This window comes from Prorops nasuta, unplaced genomic scaffold (assembly GCF_024137725.1).
Source record: "Prorops nasuta isolate Cenicafe-Biocafe unplaced genomic scaffold, Cenicafe_Pnas_1.2 PNAS00017, whole genome shotgun sequence".
Classification (NCBI taxonomy): domain Eukaryota; kingdom Metazoa; phylum Arthropoda; class Insecta; order Hymenoptera; family Bethylidae; genus Prorops; species Prorops nasuta.
In genome coordinates this window covers 5,521,547-5,535,188 of record NW_027116814.1, presented here as the reverse complement: position 1 = coordinate 5,535,188, position 13,642 = coordinate 5,521,547, and the positions used below count along the sequence as shown (strand labels likewise).

At 37.4% G+C, this 13,642-nt stretch overlaps 1 protein-coding gene across 2 annotated transcripts in view; it reads right to left on the bottom strand.

The window, feature by feature from the left end:
• Positions 1–230: 230 nt before the first annotated feature.
• Positions 231–13,642, bottom strand: part of LOC136779437 (cardioacceleratory peptide receptor-like) — a 41,755-nt gene continuing 28,343 nt past the window's right edge. The window contains exons 3-8 of one of the 2 annotated variants that reach the window (XM_066737027.1): positions 9,503–9,638; positions 7,112–7,309; positions 6,021–6,115; positions 5,680–5,935; positions 3,390–3,570; positions 231–3,103 (exon numbers count right to left, since the gene is read on the bottom strand). In XM_066737027.1, coding sequence (XP_066593124.1) covers positions 2,908–3,103; positions 3,390–3,570; positions 5,680–5,935; positions 6,021–6,115; positions 7,112–7,309; positions 9,503–9,638 — 1,062 coding nt within the window. In that variant the 3' untranslated portion in view covers positions 231–2,907. The remainder of the gene's footprint in view (positions 3,104–3,389; positions 3,571–5,679; positions 5,936–6,020; positions 6,116–7,111; positions 7,310–9,502; positions 9,639–13,642) is intronic. The other variant, XM_066737028.1, reaches the window with a different exon arrangement.

The following is a 13,642-nucleotide window of genomic DNA, read 5'->3' as shown; positions in this document are numbered from 1 at the left end:
AAACGAGTTTGAATTTGTTGGTAAATTTATCGCGACGCCAATGGTGCTTAAATCAGTCGTGGTACATACAGGTCGTAAAAAGAAAATTGAAAAGGCGAGAAAGGTTTTATTTGAGAAGCAGCCAGGCAGATCTTTGGCAATAAATGCTGCGAGTGTTATAATAGGAAGTTACGAGGAGTTTCTGCATGGAGAAGAAACACGTGCGAGTGGATATAACTTATCGACGATTTTATTCAATGATATTTACAAAATGTAGAGTTCCATTCTTTCTGAAAATACATGACGTTTTAGTTTCACATAAATTTGTCTGCTTTGCAATAAATAAGGATTATAATAGTGTGTAAGCGCGACGGATAATTATAGGTACGTGGGTTACATACGAATAAATTATTTATGACGACGAGTTATCTACTTTTCTCTTAACCAGATGCACACTCTCGCTCTTAATTATCATGAATTTTCGAGCAATTTAAATGTTAAAGTGGCTATTAATTTGCGATTCATCCATAGCTCCAAATTAAAAGTTAATTATTTATGGAAGTTTGTTAATCAATTTAGCCACCGTCAGTCTTCAAGGTGTCAAGTGAATTAAGCAATTGAATTTGAATTATCTTGTCAATTTAATTGTCGAAATTTTATGAGGCGTAAGGAGGAAATGTTTTAGAATAATTAAAATTGTTAAAAATTTACCAATTCAGATTTGATAGACTGATAAATTATACAGAAAAATGAGTAAAGTATTGATTTTTTAATGTGCGTAGCTTGACATACTCGAATAAAAAATTCGTCGTGAATGTAATCGATGCATTATTTCTTTACTTGATAGGAAAATACATAGGCATTATAATTTGGCCGGGATAACTTTCAATCGAGATTACCGGACGCTAATAAATTAACATTTCCATCTATCTCCGTACGACATACATAGATAAATATAATTTTTAATTTTACTTCATATACAACAGGAAATCCGGAAAATCCAACTTTTCTCGCAATTGAAAAATGGCATGAAATTTGAAAAAAGCTTCTTTTTCTTACACTTCTCAACTTAAACATCAGTCTTAATAAATAATTAATTAACCAAAAGGTTAATCTTTAAATACTATACTCCTATACCATGCATTTATTTACAATATTTTTATAATTAACAGCTACGCATTCAATTATAAATAATTTCAAGTTAAAAGACGAATATAATATACTTATAAGATACGAAACAGCATAAAAAATAATTATTGTAATATTAATCAATTAACTGTAAGCTATACAGTCATATTAAAGATACAAATACATTAATCACTATCAATATTAACAATCGCAAAGTAAAACATTGATCAAATTAATTAATTAATAATCTCTTAATTACAATTATCAGACAAAGAAGTTGAAAATAAAAGCTTCTTTCCAAATTGTATGGTTTTTTACTTTCACTGAGGAAAGTGGAATATTCCGGACAACCTTAACTCAACATTATGTATTATTATATACATTACACAACCGCTTATAACTATATGTACACGTATACTTTGAGCGTATTTTTTCCACGTGGGTTTGGGATTCGCAATCAGCCCTCTAGCCGTCGTACATTCACGCAAATTATACGTAGAGTATACAAAAAATTGTGGTGAAAGCGAATAATAAAGATAATCAAGGTTATATACAATGCCTGGAGAAACTATTGATAGGAAAGATCGTACAAAGGAGATTGATAAAAGGGCATTACAGGATTTGTATATATCTGTAACGAGAGACAATTGTGCCCTATCGTTTTAATAACGAGCTCCCTTGCAATCTTCGTATTACAGGAGGGAATTTATTGGGAGCGAAGAGTGAATTTGGGGAGCAGCATCCAGGAAGGTATGCATAATGGAGAAATGTAAGGGTCGATATAGATAACATACGGAGGGTGAAGGGCAATTGCGTTTCTTCAGCCCAGAATACTGATTAATTAAATGCGTAATTTTGGAAATGAAATATTCCACCCACAGCCTTGTTATCGACGCGTATACAGCCACACATCGATATATATATATATATACATCCCCAACCCTCACATATACGCACACGAGTACCAACACGAGGGCATATGTCCCTTTGCGTTTATTATATCTCTCTCGCATCACGCTTTCCATTTCGGGAAGGCAAGATTCGTATAAATAGAACAGTCGCTTTAACTGAAAGCTCGGACAAGCATATAAATGCGAATCATGAATTTCTATTTTACCAGATAGGGCTGGGTGCTTCCTGAAGAGAACTTCCGGTTGAGCTGCTTGGCTCGCTCGCCTAATTGGATGCTTATTTGACGAAAGTTCAACCAAGTTGCCACCGAATTAGCTTTGACGGAAACTGCAGGCAATCGCCATCTGCTTGGGCATTCAATGATAACGATTATGTAGGCCACTGTAGCTTTCTTTTTCTTTCGAGACTCTTCAGCAAAGCTCTTCAAGGTCCTTCGATTCATTCCGGTAATTCCTACGAGGCTCGAGTCAATCCTTGGAGCTCCTTCGATTGATACTTCAATCGATGGTCTTCGTGGGTTTGTATCAAGAGCCTTTGCAAGGGGACCCTGATGGTACCAAGGATCAATGACCTCTGCAGGTTGAACCAGTGTTCAATAGAGTATATATATATATATATATATAATTTTAATTTTTCAAGATCCTTTTCTCTCTCACTTTTTTTTTTTTTTTTTTTTTTTTTTTTACTGTAATAATTATTCGAATAAGCTCTTATACAAATTGGGCCTAATCAATATTTGATGGGTCCTCTACTAGTATATCATACCTACGTCGATGACCCTCTGACTTTGGTCAAGGTCAATTTTAAGAAGCTTCGTCCTATCGCAGTACTAACTAAATAAATAATCTTGCAGCGAGTGGATTTTTCGTTGGTTTCCACTGATTTCAGTTATACCAGAGAAACCATCATTCTCTTTCTAGCAGTCGAGTTCAGTGCTGTTATATGGCCGCTTCTTCGGGACGACTGGGCTGTGAGGGACGTTGTGACGGTTGTCCTGGTGCTGCTGTTAGCACCACTGGTGCCAAAGCAGTGATGTAGATTCGCAGGGCACCATCTCGAAATCCAGGAAATCGCCTGCAGATTCCTACCAATCAATAATTGCAGTGTAACCGAAAAAGTCGAGTTAATTCAGCTCGATACAATAAATTACGTAATTTCTACTCGACTAAATTGAGCAAATAACTCTAGCACACATACGAGCAAGGTATTTACAAAGTTTGGAATTTTAAAGTAAGCTGTTATTATTTAAGAGTTATTTATTGAATCATTGCAGAGTCTTATTTTATTAATGATATAATTGACTAGTGACAATAATTTTTGTCCAAAGGGTTCTATAAATGATTAAATGAAGCTATGGATATTTTGCTCACCGTACAGTTTTGCAGAAGGGCGTGCTAAAGAGGCAATAAATGATAGGGTTTGCTGCTGAATTCAGTGGCGCCAGACTCTGGATGAAAGTGGCCACTGCAATGTTTGTTTGCGTTCTCGGCACGTGGCCGAAAACCTGTAAAAGGTCGAACACGATATACGGGCTCCAGCAGAGCACGAATACTGAAACACATACGGAAAATACGGAAGGTTAATTATGTACAAAGAGCGTATCGTGGACAATTGTGTCTCGATAGGGGTAAAAGCAGGCTCTTTGCAAACCAAACCATTTGGATTTTATCGATTCGCGAAGCAAAGATGCATTTTCAGCCTTTTGTTTCCTATCGTGCATGGATTTGCCATGGATTTATTTAGCTCGAACACTGTATAGAAGTATGTAGCTTACATCGATTCTCTTTTTTCCCGCTGCAAAATCTATTTGAAGATGAGCCAAGCCTTACTTTTCTCTATAAATAATTGCAATTTTAATCTGTGAAACAAAACTGGGATAAAAAGGGATTTGCTTTCTTTTTCTAGACAATGCGAAGTTTTAAAGTCGATGCTGTTACGCAAAGCTTGCTAAAATTTTGCTTGTGAATAATTTTATCTCAACTTTTACAAAGTTTGACTTATTTGCATTGTTTATCAAGATGTACCTGTACACTATATTTTTATGATTCATGAATCAGTGGTAAAGTCCAGATAAAGGAAATTATTTTTAGGAACTAGCTGAATTGCGAATTTCTAATAAAAACAATTGATTCATAACATTGTTCAAAATACAAGGTCTTTTTACGCAAATTTTCCATATTTTTTAGATTCACGATTATTTTTAAGCGCATCGATTTCACGGAATCGGAAAATTGCTTTTGATTCCAATAGGGGACTTATCAGTTGAAACCAAAAACTAATTCAAATCAAAATTGTAATATTTTTTCCAATAAAAAATATTCAAGCTTCGACATTAAAATTCTGATAAATTTGTGCGTTTCAAAAATGACTACAAATTAATTTTGCAGAACGTGATACCACGAAGTTCCAATGATTCGCGTTTCCCAGTCACTTAGATCGGTACGATAAATTAATCATACCTTTCCCGATGATATTTAACATATACATATTTAATCCTGATGTTTGCCATTGCAAATGACACGACATTTATCAAACAGATAAATTAGAATATCATTCTATTATAATTACAGTTTCGCTACCTCTATTATTATCGCAGAAACTTGAGCGTTTGGCTACAATTAATTTGGCTCTTTTGATAATTGGTACCTTGACTATACACTAATCGACACGCGTTAAATAAGTGGATTCGCTACGAGACGACGAAATACTGCAGAGATTAATTGGTTTTCATTAAATCCTTTGATGTGTGAAGCTAATGACTGGTTGCTGGAACCCTTTTCGAGTTTATTGGCGTGGACAGGTAAATAATTGGTGGTGATGTTAAAAAGGGAAGGGGGCGGAGGAAAAAATCGTATCGTCAACGAATTAGATTAGCTGCCTTTTTTTAGACGTAAAATCGTTCCCCGAGGGATAAAAAGGGAGCTACCGGAGACGCGTTCTCGGAGCCTGGGTGGGAATAAGGAGGATTCATCGCATAAGCGTCTTTCTTTTTATATAACCGGTCGCCACCGAACCGGCTTCGTATACAGAAAGAAACGAACTCTCCCGCTTGCTTCGATTTATCATCGAAATACACGGCTCGATAAAATCGGCGAACAGCTGAGAGAGCTCCGAAAAACTTTCCACTCGATCGTGCGTACGAAAACTCGTGCTATATATATATATATATATATATATATATATATATTTAATGAATTACCCAGCACTACAACAACTATTATGCCAATCGACTCGATTATTTTTACCAGATCAAATTCCAACTTCACCACGATTATGTATACCTCTTTGCACCAAAGACTCATGATTCCTATGTATAAAGAAATAATGAAATATTCTTATATTTTATCATTATTTTATATCTTGCAATCGCTATAAATTAATTACAATATTTTCCTTGCATTGTACAGTAAATTCTATACTTTTTTGTATATGGTAAAAATTAATTTAAACATTATATAGTTTGATTAAAAAGAATGGAGATATTTAATGGGTTTACTCGATGGGTTTAGTATTAGAAAATCAGAGTATTCCTGCAGAGTGGGATAACTCGAAACCAGTTTGGAGAACGCGATATTCGGTGGTCCAGGTGGTTTCTTATTTGCATGGATCAGTTTTGGCTTATGGCCTAAAAAGGAGGATAAAGCTTTGTGCGTGACTCACCGAGGACAATGACTAAGGTCATTTTAACTGTTTTGATCTTGGCTCTGGGGATTAGGCCTCTGGAGGAAGCTCTCCTGGTATCCCTGATGGGTCCTTGACGGAGAATTCCACTTTGGGACCAAATGGTAGTGACTATCACCGCGTAACAGCCTCCGATTATGAGCGATGGTGCTATCAGAAGACTGAAACTCACGAGGCTCATGTAAATCCGCCACTGTATCGGTGAACCAAGGTCTATCCAGCACTGTATCGTTCCCTGAGTGACAAATTTCAGAAAAGATGCCTGTGTAGGAATGTTCAAAAATATTTTAAAGCTCCAAAAATGTGGAATATATATTCACCTCTATTAACTTCTCTTCGTAGAGAAAAATAATGGGAACGCTGAAGAGCACCGAAAGGCCCCAAGCTGCTGCGATCAAGGCTCGTGCTCTCCACCCTGTGAAAATTCACGACTTTAGTTTGTTTTTTATATGCTACCTATAGTGTTCGGTTTACGATGAAAAAATGATATGCTATAACCTTTTATCATGTTTCGCTTGGTTTCCTATGAATTTTTCCTATTTCTAGCAGCTCTTTATATATAGAAATGTTTCCTCAAGAGAGAAATTCCCAAGTTCGAGTAATATTTGTGTACGAGGAAGTTTGGTAGTTTATAACTGTTGGTGCATGTTAAAAAGCGAAGGAGCATAAAGTACACTTGATAAAAGGTTCCTTCGAAGGTACAAGGGAAAACTTAAAGATGAAATACTGATACGATTTTAAAGATAAACAGCAATACTTATATATTTTTTCGTGTTTCTAAAACTATTAGTTTTATTATAATAGCAACTTTGTTAATCAAATTCTTATTTGTCGAGGAATTTGGTGATTATTACAAGGATTTACGTCGTTGTTCAATCATAATTACGTAATTTTGATTATAACGTATAGATTATTAATTGTGTACTTCCTGAAATTTTCCTCGTAATTACTTTCGTTGCCTGGGCACGTTCTCCAAACAGGATTATATTTATGATAATTATTGTTCTTGTATACCAGGACTGTCGTCAGGGTTCAATTATTCTTCGACCGAAGCTTGGACAATCAAGTTTCACGAAATACGTTCGTTACGTATCGGCAATTGATACATCGAAGGGACCTCATTAATGCTTGTTTAATTGCTGTGTTTAATTAGTAATTATGTATTTTGGCGATTGAGAGGAACGCTTGCATCCTAACGTTTCGAGTGTGGATAAGTTACGTTGAAGCTGACTAATTTTACAGTAAAAGCATAAAAAAATGATAATTATAAGAACAAGAATTTATTATAAAGTTGATTTTTAATTATGACAAAATATTGAGTGCGGTATATCGAAAGCTGGTGAGGTGTTGGAGAATTTGGGGGTATTTTGGGATCGAGGCAAGACTCGCGGTGAATTCAGATCGAACTTACAACTGCCAGAGAAGTTCATGGGCCTGGTAATGGCGTCGTATCTGTCGATGGAGAGTGCAACGAGGACGTAAGTCGAGCTGTAAGTGACAACAGCTTGCATGAATCTGATCAGTTTGCAAGCGACGTTCCCAGCGTGCCAAGTAACGGTTGATCTCCAAACTATATCAGTCAGCACTGATATTAAGCCCACCAATAAATCTGCAAACACAGAAACACACTACTATTCATGTACATGTATAAAAAAATGAGAAATTTCAAGAGGTTCATTCGCAAGGTTTATACATTTTCTTTTGGAGAAATTATATAGGCTTTATCCATCGGTGTTTTCACAATGGATACCATAAATGGTTTTAGATCCAAATTAGGACATCCGTGCAGTGATTATTCGCGTTTTCAGGTCACGCTTACAAGGCTCGCGTTGGTCTCGCCAATAAAATATGATGGCCCGTAAGAGAGAAAATGGATTACCAGCATTCGATGGAAGCGTGCAAGGTCAGCGTTGGTTATTGTCGGTTCACGGATCCTTTAGCATCGCGCGTACGAGAGTGTATATATATATATATATATATATATATATATTTACGTCCCTTTTTACAGTTTAGTCCTTTTATGGCGATTGAACAGGCAGTTATTTGCCTTGCAACGGGCAGCGAACGACGCCTTTAAATTTCTTCGAGGAGTCACTTTCGCTTAATTGCACCCTCGCATTTCTATGCAGACGTCTAGCCCCCTCCCTGGAATATATTCCACCCTCCCCCAATTCCCGGAGGACCGCCAATGGTCATTCCACTTCTCGCAAAATGCTGAAGAAAATTCCCTTCCACCCTCTCTGCACGTAGGCCCGCTCGCCAATTTTACTCGAAATTCTTAATTCCCTCCTCCAGCCCTGAAACTCTTCCATTCCACTATTAAAAGCAACCCCATTGCATCACGTGTCTGGAAAATCTTCAATTTCAAGCTCCCTCTCTCGGCATTTCGCGCGTATATTCCTTAAAATAAATTTCCCTTGAAAATCAAACTTTGGAGGGTGTATATATATATATTCTGTATCGTGAAAATTTTATGGAAAATCGATAAGGTCCGATAACCGTACGTGCTAACAATAAGTAGATTCGCGTATTGCGATCTCGCACAATGCTTCACGATCAAGTACATCCGCATTTATTTTCCGCGTTGGGAAAATCCTTAACAGCTTAACGGTCTTGAAACTGCCAAGGTCGATTTGCGAGCATTATTACTCTCGAGCTGCTGCAAGCTTTCCTGATAAGTAACTTTGCAGCAAGAAACTTCTCTAAAACATTAAACTTCCAAATCCCAAAATACACGAATTATAATTTAATGATAGATCAAGATTTAATAGGATCCTGCAAAAATTTGCATTCGCCTTGTCATTAATATTCAAATATCTCAATTTCAGATGGAAACTTGCAGCTCTGTATAAATTTTAACGAGTGTTCCAGAATGCAGCTGGGATAATTGAGTAATTAACTTTTGCTTGCTTATTGGTATCTTATTTATAAGGAGAAAATATAAGGATCGGTTACAGGATAGACCAATCCAAGGAAAGTTTCGTTTACTTAATAGCAATGGGAGACTTATTGGTATATCGATGTATCAGGGTGTGTGCGAGGTCAGTGACAGGACGCTTATGACGGATCGATAGCTATAAAAATAGTTGACATCGACACGACGTTAAAGCAGATCGTCCTGCAAAGTGCTCCCTGTGAGATCCGTGACACTTGGCACAACTTATAGGGCTTTTCCAGCCATTTTCCGGGGGAAAACTGCTAAGTCTGAAATACCAATATGGCCGGGGATTAAGGAATATCTATAGGGGTGTTTCTATGACTGGATAATGCAATCCTGAGCAGGAGAAACGATTCTACCCCCACCCCTTTTGTTCCTGCTTCACTCTTTATTTTTACTTTCCGCTGGAAGTTCCCTCGGTATGGCAAAGCTTTATCCTCGACCACTGCGAGCTTTTTACGTTTCGAGAATAACGGTCCAAAAGCGAGCTCGAGAGTTTGGCCAGCTTACACCCCCCCACACCCTCCGTGAAAGGCGAAACTCAAATTGACTACCCTCCACTTTTCTGCCAGTATAGCAAAGCTTCGCTAAAGCTTTTGTCGCCGACTCCAACTTATAAACATTATTAAAGCTCAGATTATTTCTTTCTCGACTCTAATCGCTAGCTATGTGCACTTTCTCCTTGTATATTTCAAGAAGATATTTCCTGATACTGCTTTGCTCTTACGTCTCTCCTCCCCTACTTATTTACAAGCAAAAATCAAGATTAATTATATATATATATATATAGTTATTAATTTTCTTGTACCGCTTATTTGATAAATTATTACTTTTCGACTTTTGGAGGAACATGATCGTTTTTACCTGCAAATGCCAGCTGTTTGATGAAAAAGTCCATCCGAGATTTTCTTCGTTTTCCCAGCAACAGCCCAGCGAGCACTGCAGCATTCCCAGCAACGATGACAGCGAACAAAAGCCATAGAACGGTGAACTGCTCGGTCTGCGAAACAAAGCGTCGATTCGAAATGATCAAAACTCTTCTTGAACATAATTGCTGCAATGATCATAATTAAATTTCACTCGTTAAAAATTTTTATTTCTGTCATTAAAACAAAGAAGCATTTAAAGAATCCTGAACTCTACGTTTCAGGAACATGCGAATAAAGCTCCAGGGTATTTTTCAATTCTTCAAACGAGTGTGAAAAACAGCGTTGGGAATTCCAACTGATTCTCTTCCTCATCAGTAGAGTTATGGACTAATGGATTATTAGAGTGTATCAGATCCATTACGAAGCAAATAATTCATTAGTCCTTCGAGCTTCCCACATTAACTGAATTCTACACTTTTTCCAATTACTCGTAAACGAATTCTCAGGCACGTTAATCACCATCAGCATATTATGTTTTGCGTTCACGTTAATTACAAGAATAATCAAGGAAATACTGGAAGCACCACGAGGACAATTTCAAGAAAATTCAATAGTGCATTTTTATTAAAATTACTCCACCACGAACCAACGTCTCTATTCCCTGCAATGTTTAACACTCCCATAACTTATTCCCTCGCCAAAAATGATTACATAACTCCATCGTTCAATTGCTTAAAAAAATAAAAAACTACAGGATCTCTTGGTATTTTGTAAAAAAAAACCATTTCTAGCTCGTCCTACGAGAGATTCAATGACTATGAACAATAAATTGTGCGCAGAGTTTCTCGTCTATCGTTACGCGATAAATCTCGAGTTTTCCATTGATTATACAGGATATCGCGTGGTATAATTGATCCTCGGAGGTTAGAAAGGGGATTTCGAGCGATTTCCCTGTCGCTCGAGATATCGAATCCGTAATTGCGGTTTCGCTCGTAAATCAGATGGCTTTACTGGTGTAACGGTGTTTATTAGAAGGATAATCGCAGCTACAGGATGCCCGCGCAGTTTCCCGAAGGCGTCGTCGGGCGATCTTCCTTCGTGCAGGATAAGATCGGCTTTCACCGCTTTTGCGATACACCGGCAATTAAGCTCCAAAGCTTCCGGATTACTCGAGCTTTTCCCCAATCGATATTCCCCATACCCACCGTGCAATCCCAGCTTTCATTGATACGATCATCCTAATGACGAGCGTTTTGCCTATAGTGAAATTTCCTCAAGTGCCTCATCGCAATGATAAATCGTGCAGGATAAAGGACGAATCGTGAGCTTTTATATGGGAGAAGCCCATAAATCGTGCCGCAGCTTACCCAATTGGCTTAGCGAGCTTTGAGGAAAAACTGTACGTGATTTATTTTTAAGATGATCGCTGACTTTTTAATCCCATTCGCTCGATTTTCAGCTTTTACACGATGATGATCGAGAGTGATCTACAGTAACGAAATAGTATATAAATAATTCAATTAAGCCTAGCATACTTTATCTCGTAATACGTTTGGTTCATCGAAACTATAATTATTTACCCACGTTTGTACATAAAATTATGCCAGGAGAGGGTGTCTATGCAGCAGCCTACTTCCATGCATAGCATCGGATTATTAGCTTCTATTTTAGAGTACGCCCACGAGGAATTGATTTCAATGTGAGTGGCTTCTTGTAATGTGAATTTATGCGCAAGGACTATCTTGCCAGGGAGTATGTTCGACGATTGCTAACTACTGATTCTCTCTCTCTCTCTCTCTCTCTCTTTCGCTTCACTATTTTACAGACACCCCTCCCCCTTATAAATTTGAATTGCCCTTCACACTCCCTTCCTCTCACTTCATTAACCATCTCGAAATTCAATTACCGTGCGAGTAATTAATTATCCCGCAAATATATAACTTATCCAACAAACTTAGATCTTTACTCCCAGATATCTCCCTAATCCTATATTTTCTCCACTTTCGGTAACGCTTCAGGAAATTGGTTTCATTGAATTTAATTCGTGAAACTAGATTTTCCAGTTAAATTAATTTCATAATTTTCCTGCTTTCGGATTTAACATTTTTCTGTCTCACTATATTCCATAGGATACAAAATTCGTTTTTGACCATCGATGCAAAATCCTTTGGACAAAAAAGGAAGGAACGTATCCTCTTCCATTTTCTTAATTGCACCTCATCTATTTCAGCCGAGGGCCAAATAAATCTCCGATATCGAGCAATAAATTTCTAGCACGTGATTCTCTACGTTTATATTCGAAAGCAACGAAGCTGTAACTTGGTGACAAGAATAATCGAAGGGGCAATTTTAAAAGCACAAATTATCGTGTGATAACTTCACCCTTTTTTGCCTAAAGCTATCCATCGCAATTGCTCGGTGATAACGATACTTTTATAATCACTCGCATCACAAAATGTGTATATATAAAAATATATTCAACATTGTGTGCTCCTCTTCTAATCGACATTTCATCACTTTTAATTACTCGACACCTTAACGAATATACTTTGTCTTCTCCTCGTACTACAGATTGATCTTGTCTCGTTCATTGCGGAACCTGTTTGACAGTCGAGCAAGGGTAGTATTTTTTTCCTCGGTCTGAGAGTCTTTATTGCTGAAGATTAGTCCGAAGGAATGCGAAGAAATCGTAATTGCGAATGTTGGATTCAATATCGTTTCGCTTCAAGTCGTTTAAAAGTGAGAATTACCCGTGCATTTTCTTTCCAAGCCATGATTAGATTGCAGAGCAAACCCTCGAGGCCACTTTGGTATCATAAAAGCTTCAATATTCGCTGGTCCCACTGTACCATCGTACTCTCCTACAAAACTGTGTTAGCTTTGACTCCTTTTCCCAATTAATCAACGAGACAAAAATGAACTTAACTATATTAACCAAGGGTCTAAAAGTTGCGAGTTTAACCCCCCCCCCCCCCTTAATTCTCGTCCATTACCGGAGACTCGATGCAGGAGTAACTTTCGAACGTTCTTCATAAAAAAAACTTTGATACCATCAAAATAAAGCAAAACTTTATTTATTTTCTGCTTTAAAAATTGTTTAATATTATTCTGCTTTATTGAAACAGCAATAATAAACATCGGAAATCTGTTTCATTGGGATGTATTGTAGAAAAATCGATCCGAGGCTTTTGGGACGATTTATGACATTCGGAAGAAAACTTGAATCTCGAGATCATCGTTATTGGTAGTTTTTTACTAATTAAGGTTGGCTGCTTTATACAGCCAGGGCGAAATTGGGGTTTGGTTGGGTTTGCTTTGGATGGTTGGGTTTAGTGACGTCACAGCTATTCGAAGATTATTTAACCCTCGGGGTCCCCGGGATCAGCGGGGACCTTGCGAGATCTCTTCCGTAGCTTCGCTCGAATTATCTCGGTGTCCACCCACCATTCAGGAGGAAATATCGCCGAATCGACGAAAACCGTCGCCATTCCAGAAATTGGGAGATATACATTTGCTTCTCTTTCTTCCCCTCCCCCACGTTTTTTTATCCTCGTCTTGCAGTCGCCGCAATTTATGCCTCTCTTCAGGGTGTAAGCGCAATTCGGTCGTTCAATGCTACCCCGAAAGGGCCGAGATAGTAACTTGAGTTCGCTCAACCTCCTTCCCCTTATTATCCCCAGGATTTTACTCCTCCACTCTTGAAGACCTGCTCTCCAGATTTTTCCTACTGGTACCTTTCCAACTAATTGTTAATTTCCCAAATCAACTTCAGTTAATTGAATAGAGATTGCTGTATTTTATTGTATATTGAGAATCGAGAGTTTTTCTTAATTACACTAGTTGTATAGTTACTTTATAACAAAAATATTCAAACTTTGTTAGTGGAAATAAAATTTTTTCTTGCGAAACAACCGAAGTGATAAATTTGTTTTCGTTCTATAAATTATTCAATATCTTTTACTTTCTTTGCAATTTTTCTCTTTATTTTATTCTTCTTTAAAACTGGCCCTTTCATATTTTTGTTTGCTCTCTCCCTAGCTCTGCGTCTTTTACTCGATGTATTAAAGCATTGAAATCACAAAGCGGAGAAATCTTTGGCGTGTATTTACAAGGGTCCAGTTTAAGAGATGGCAAA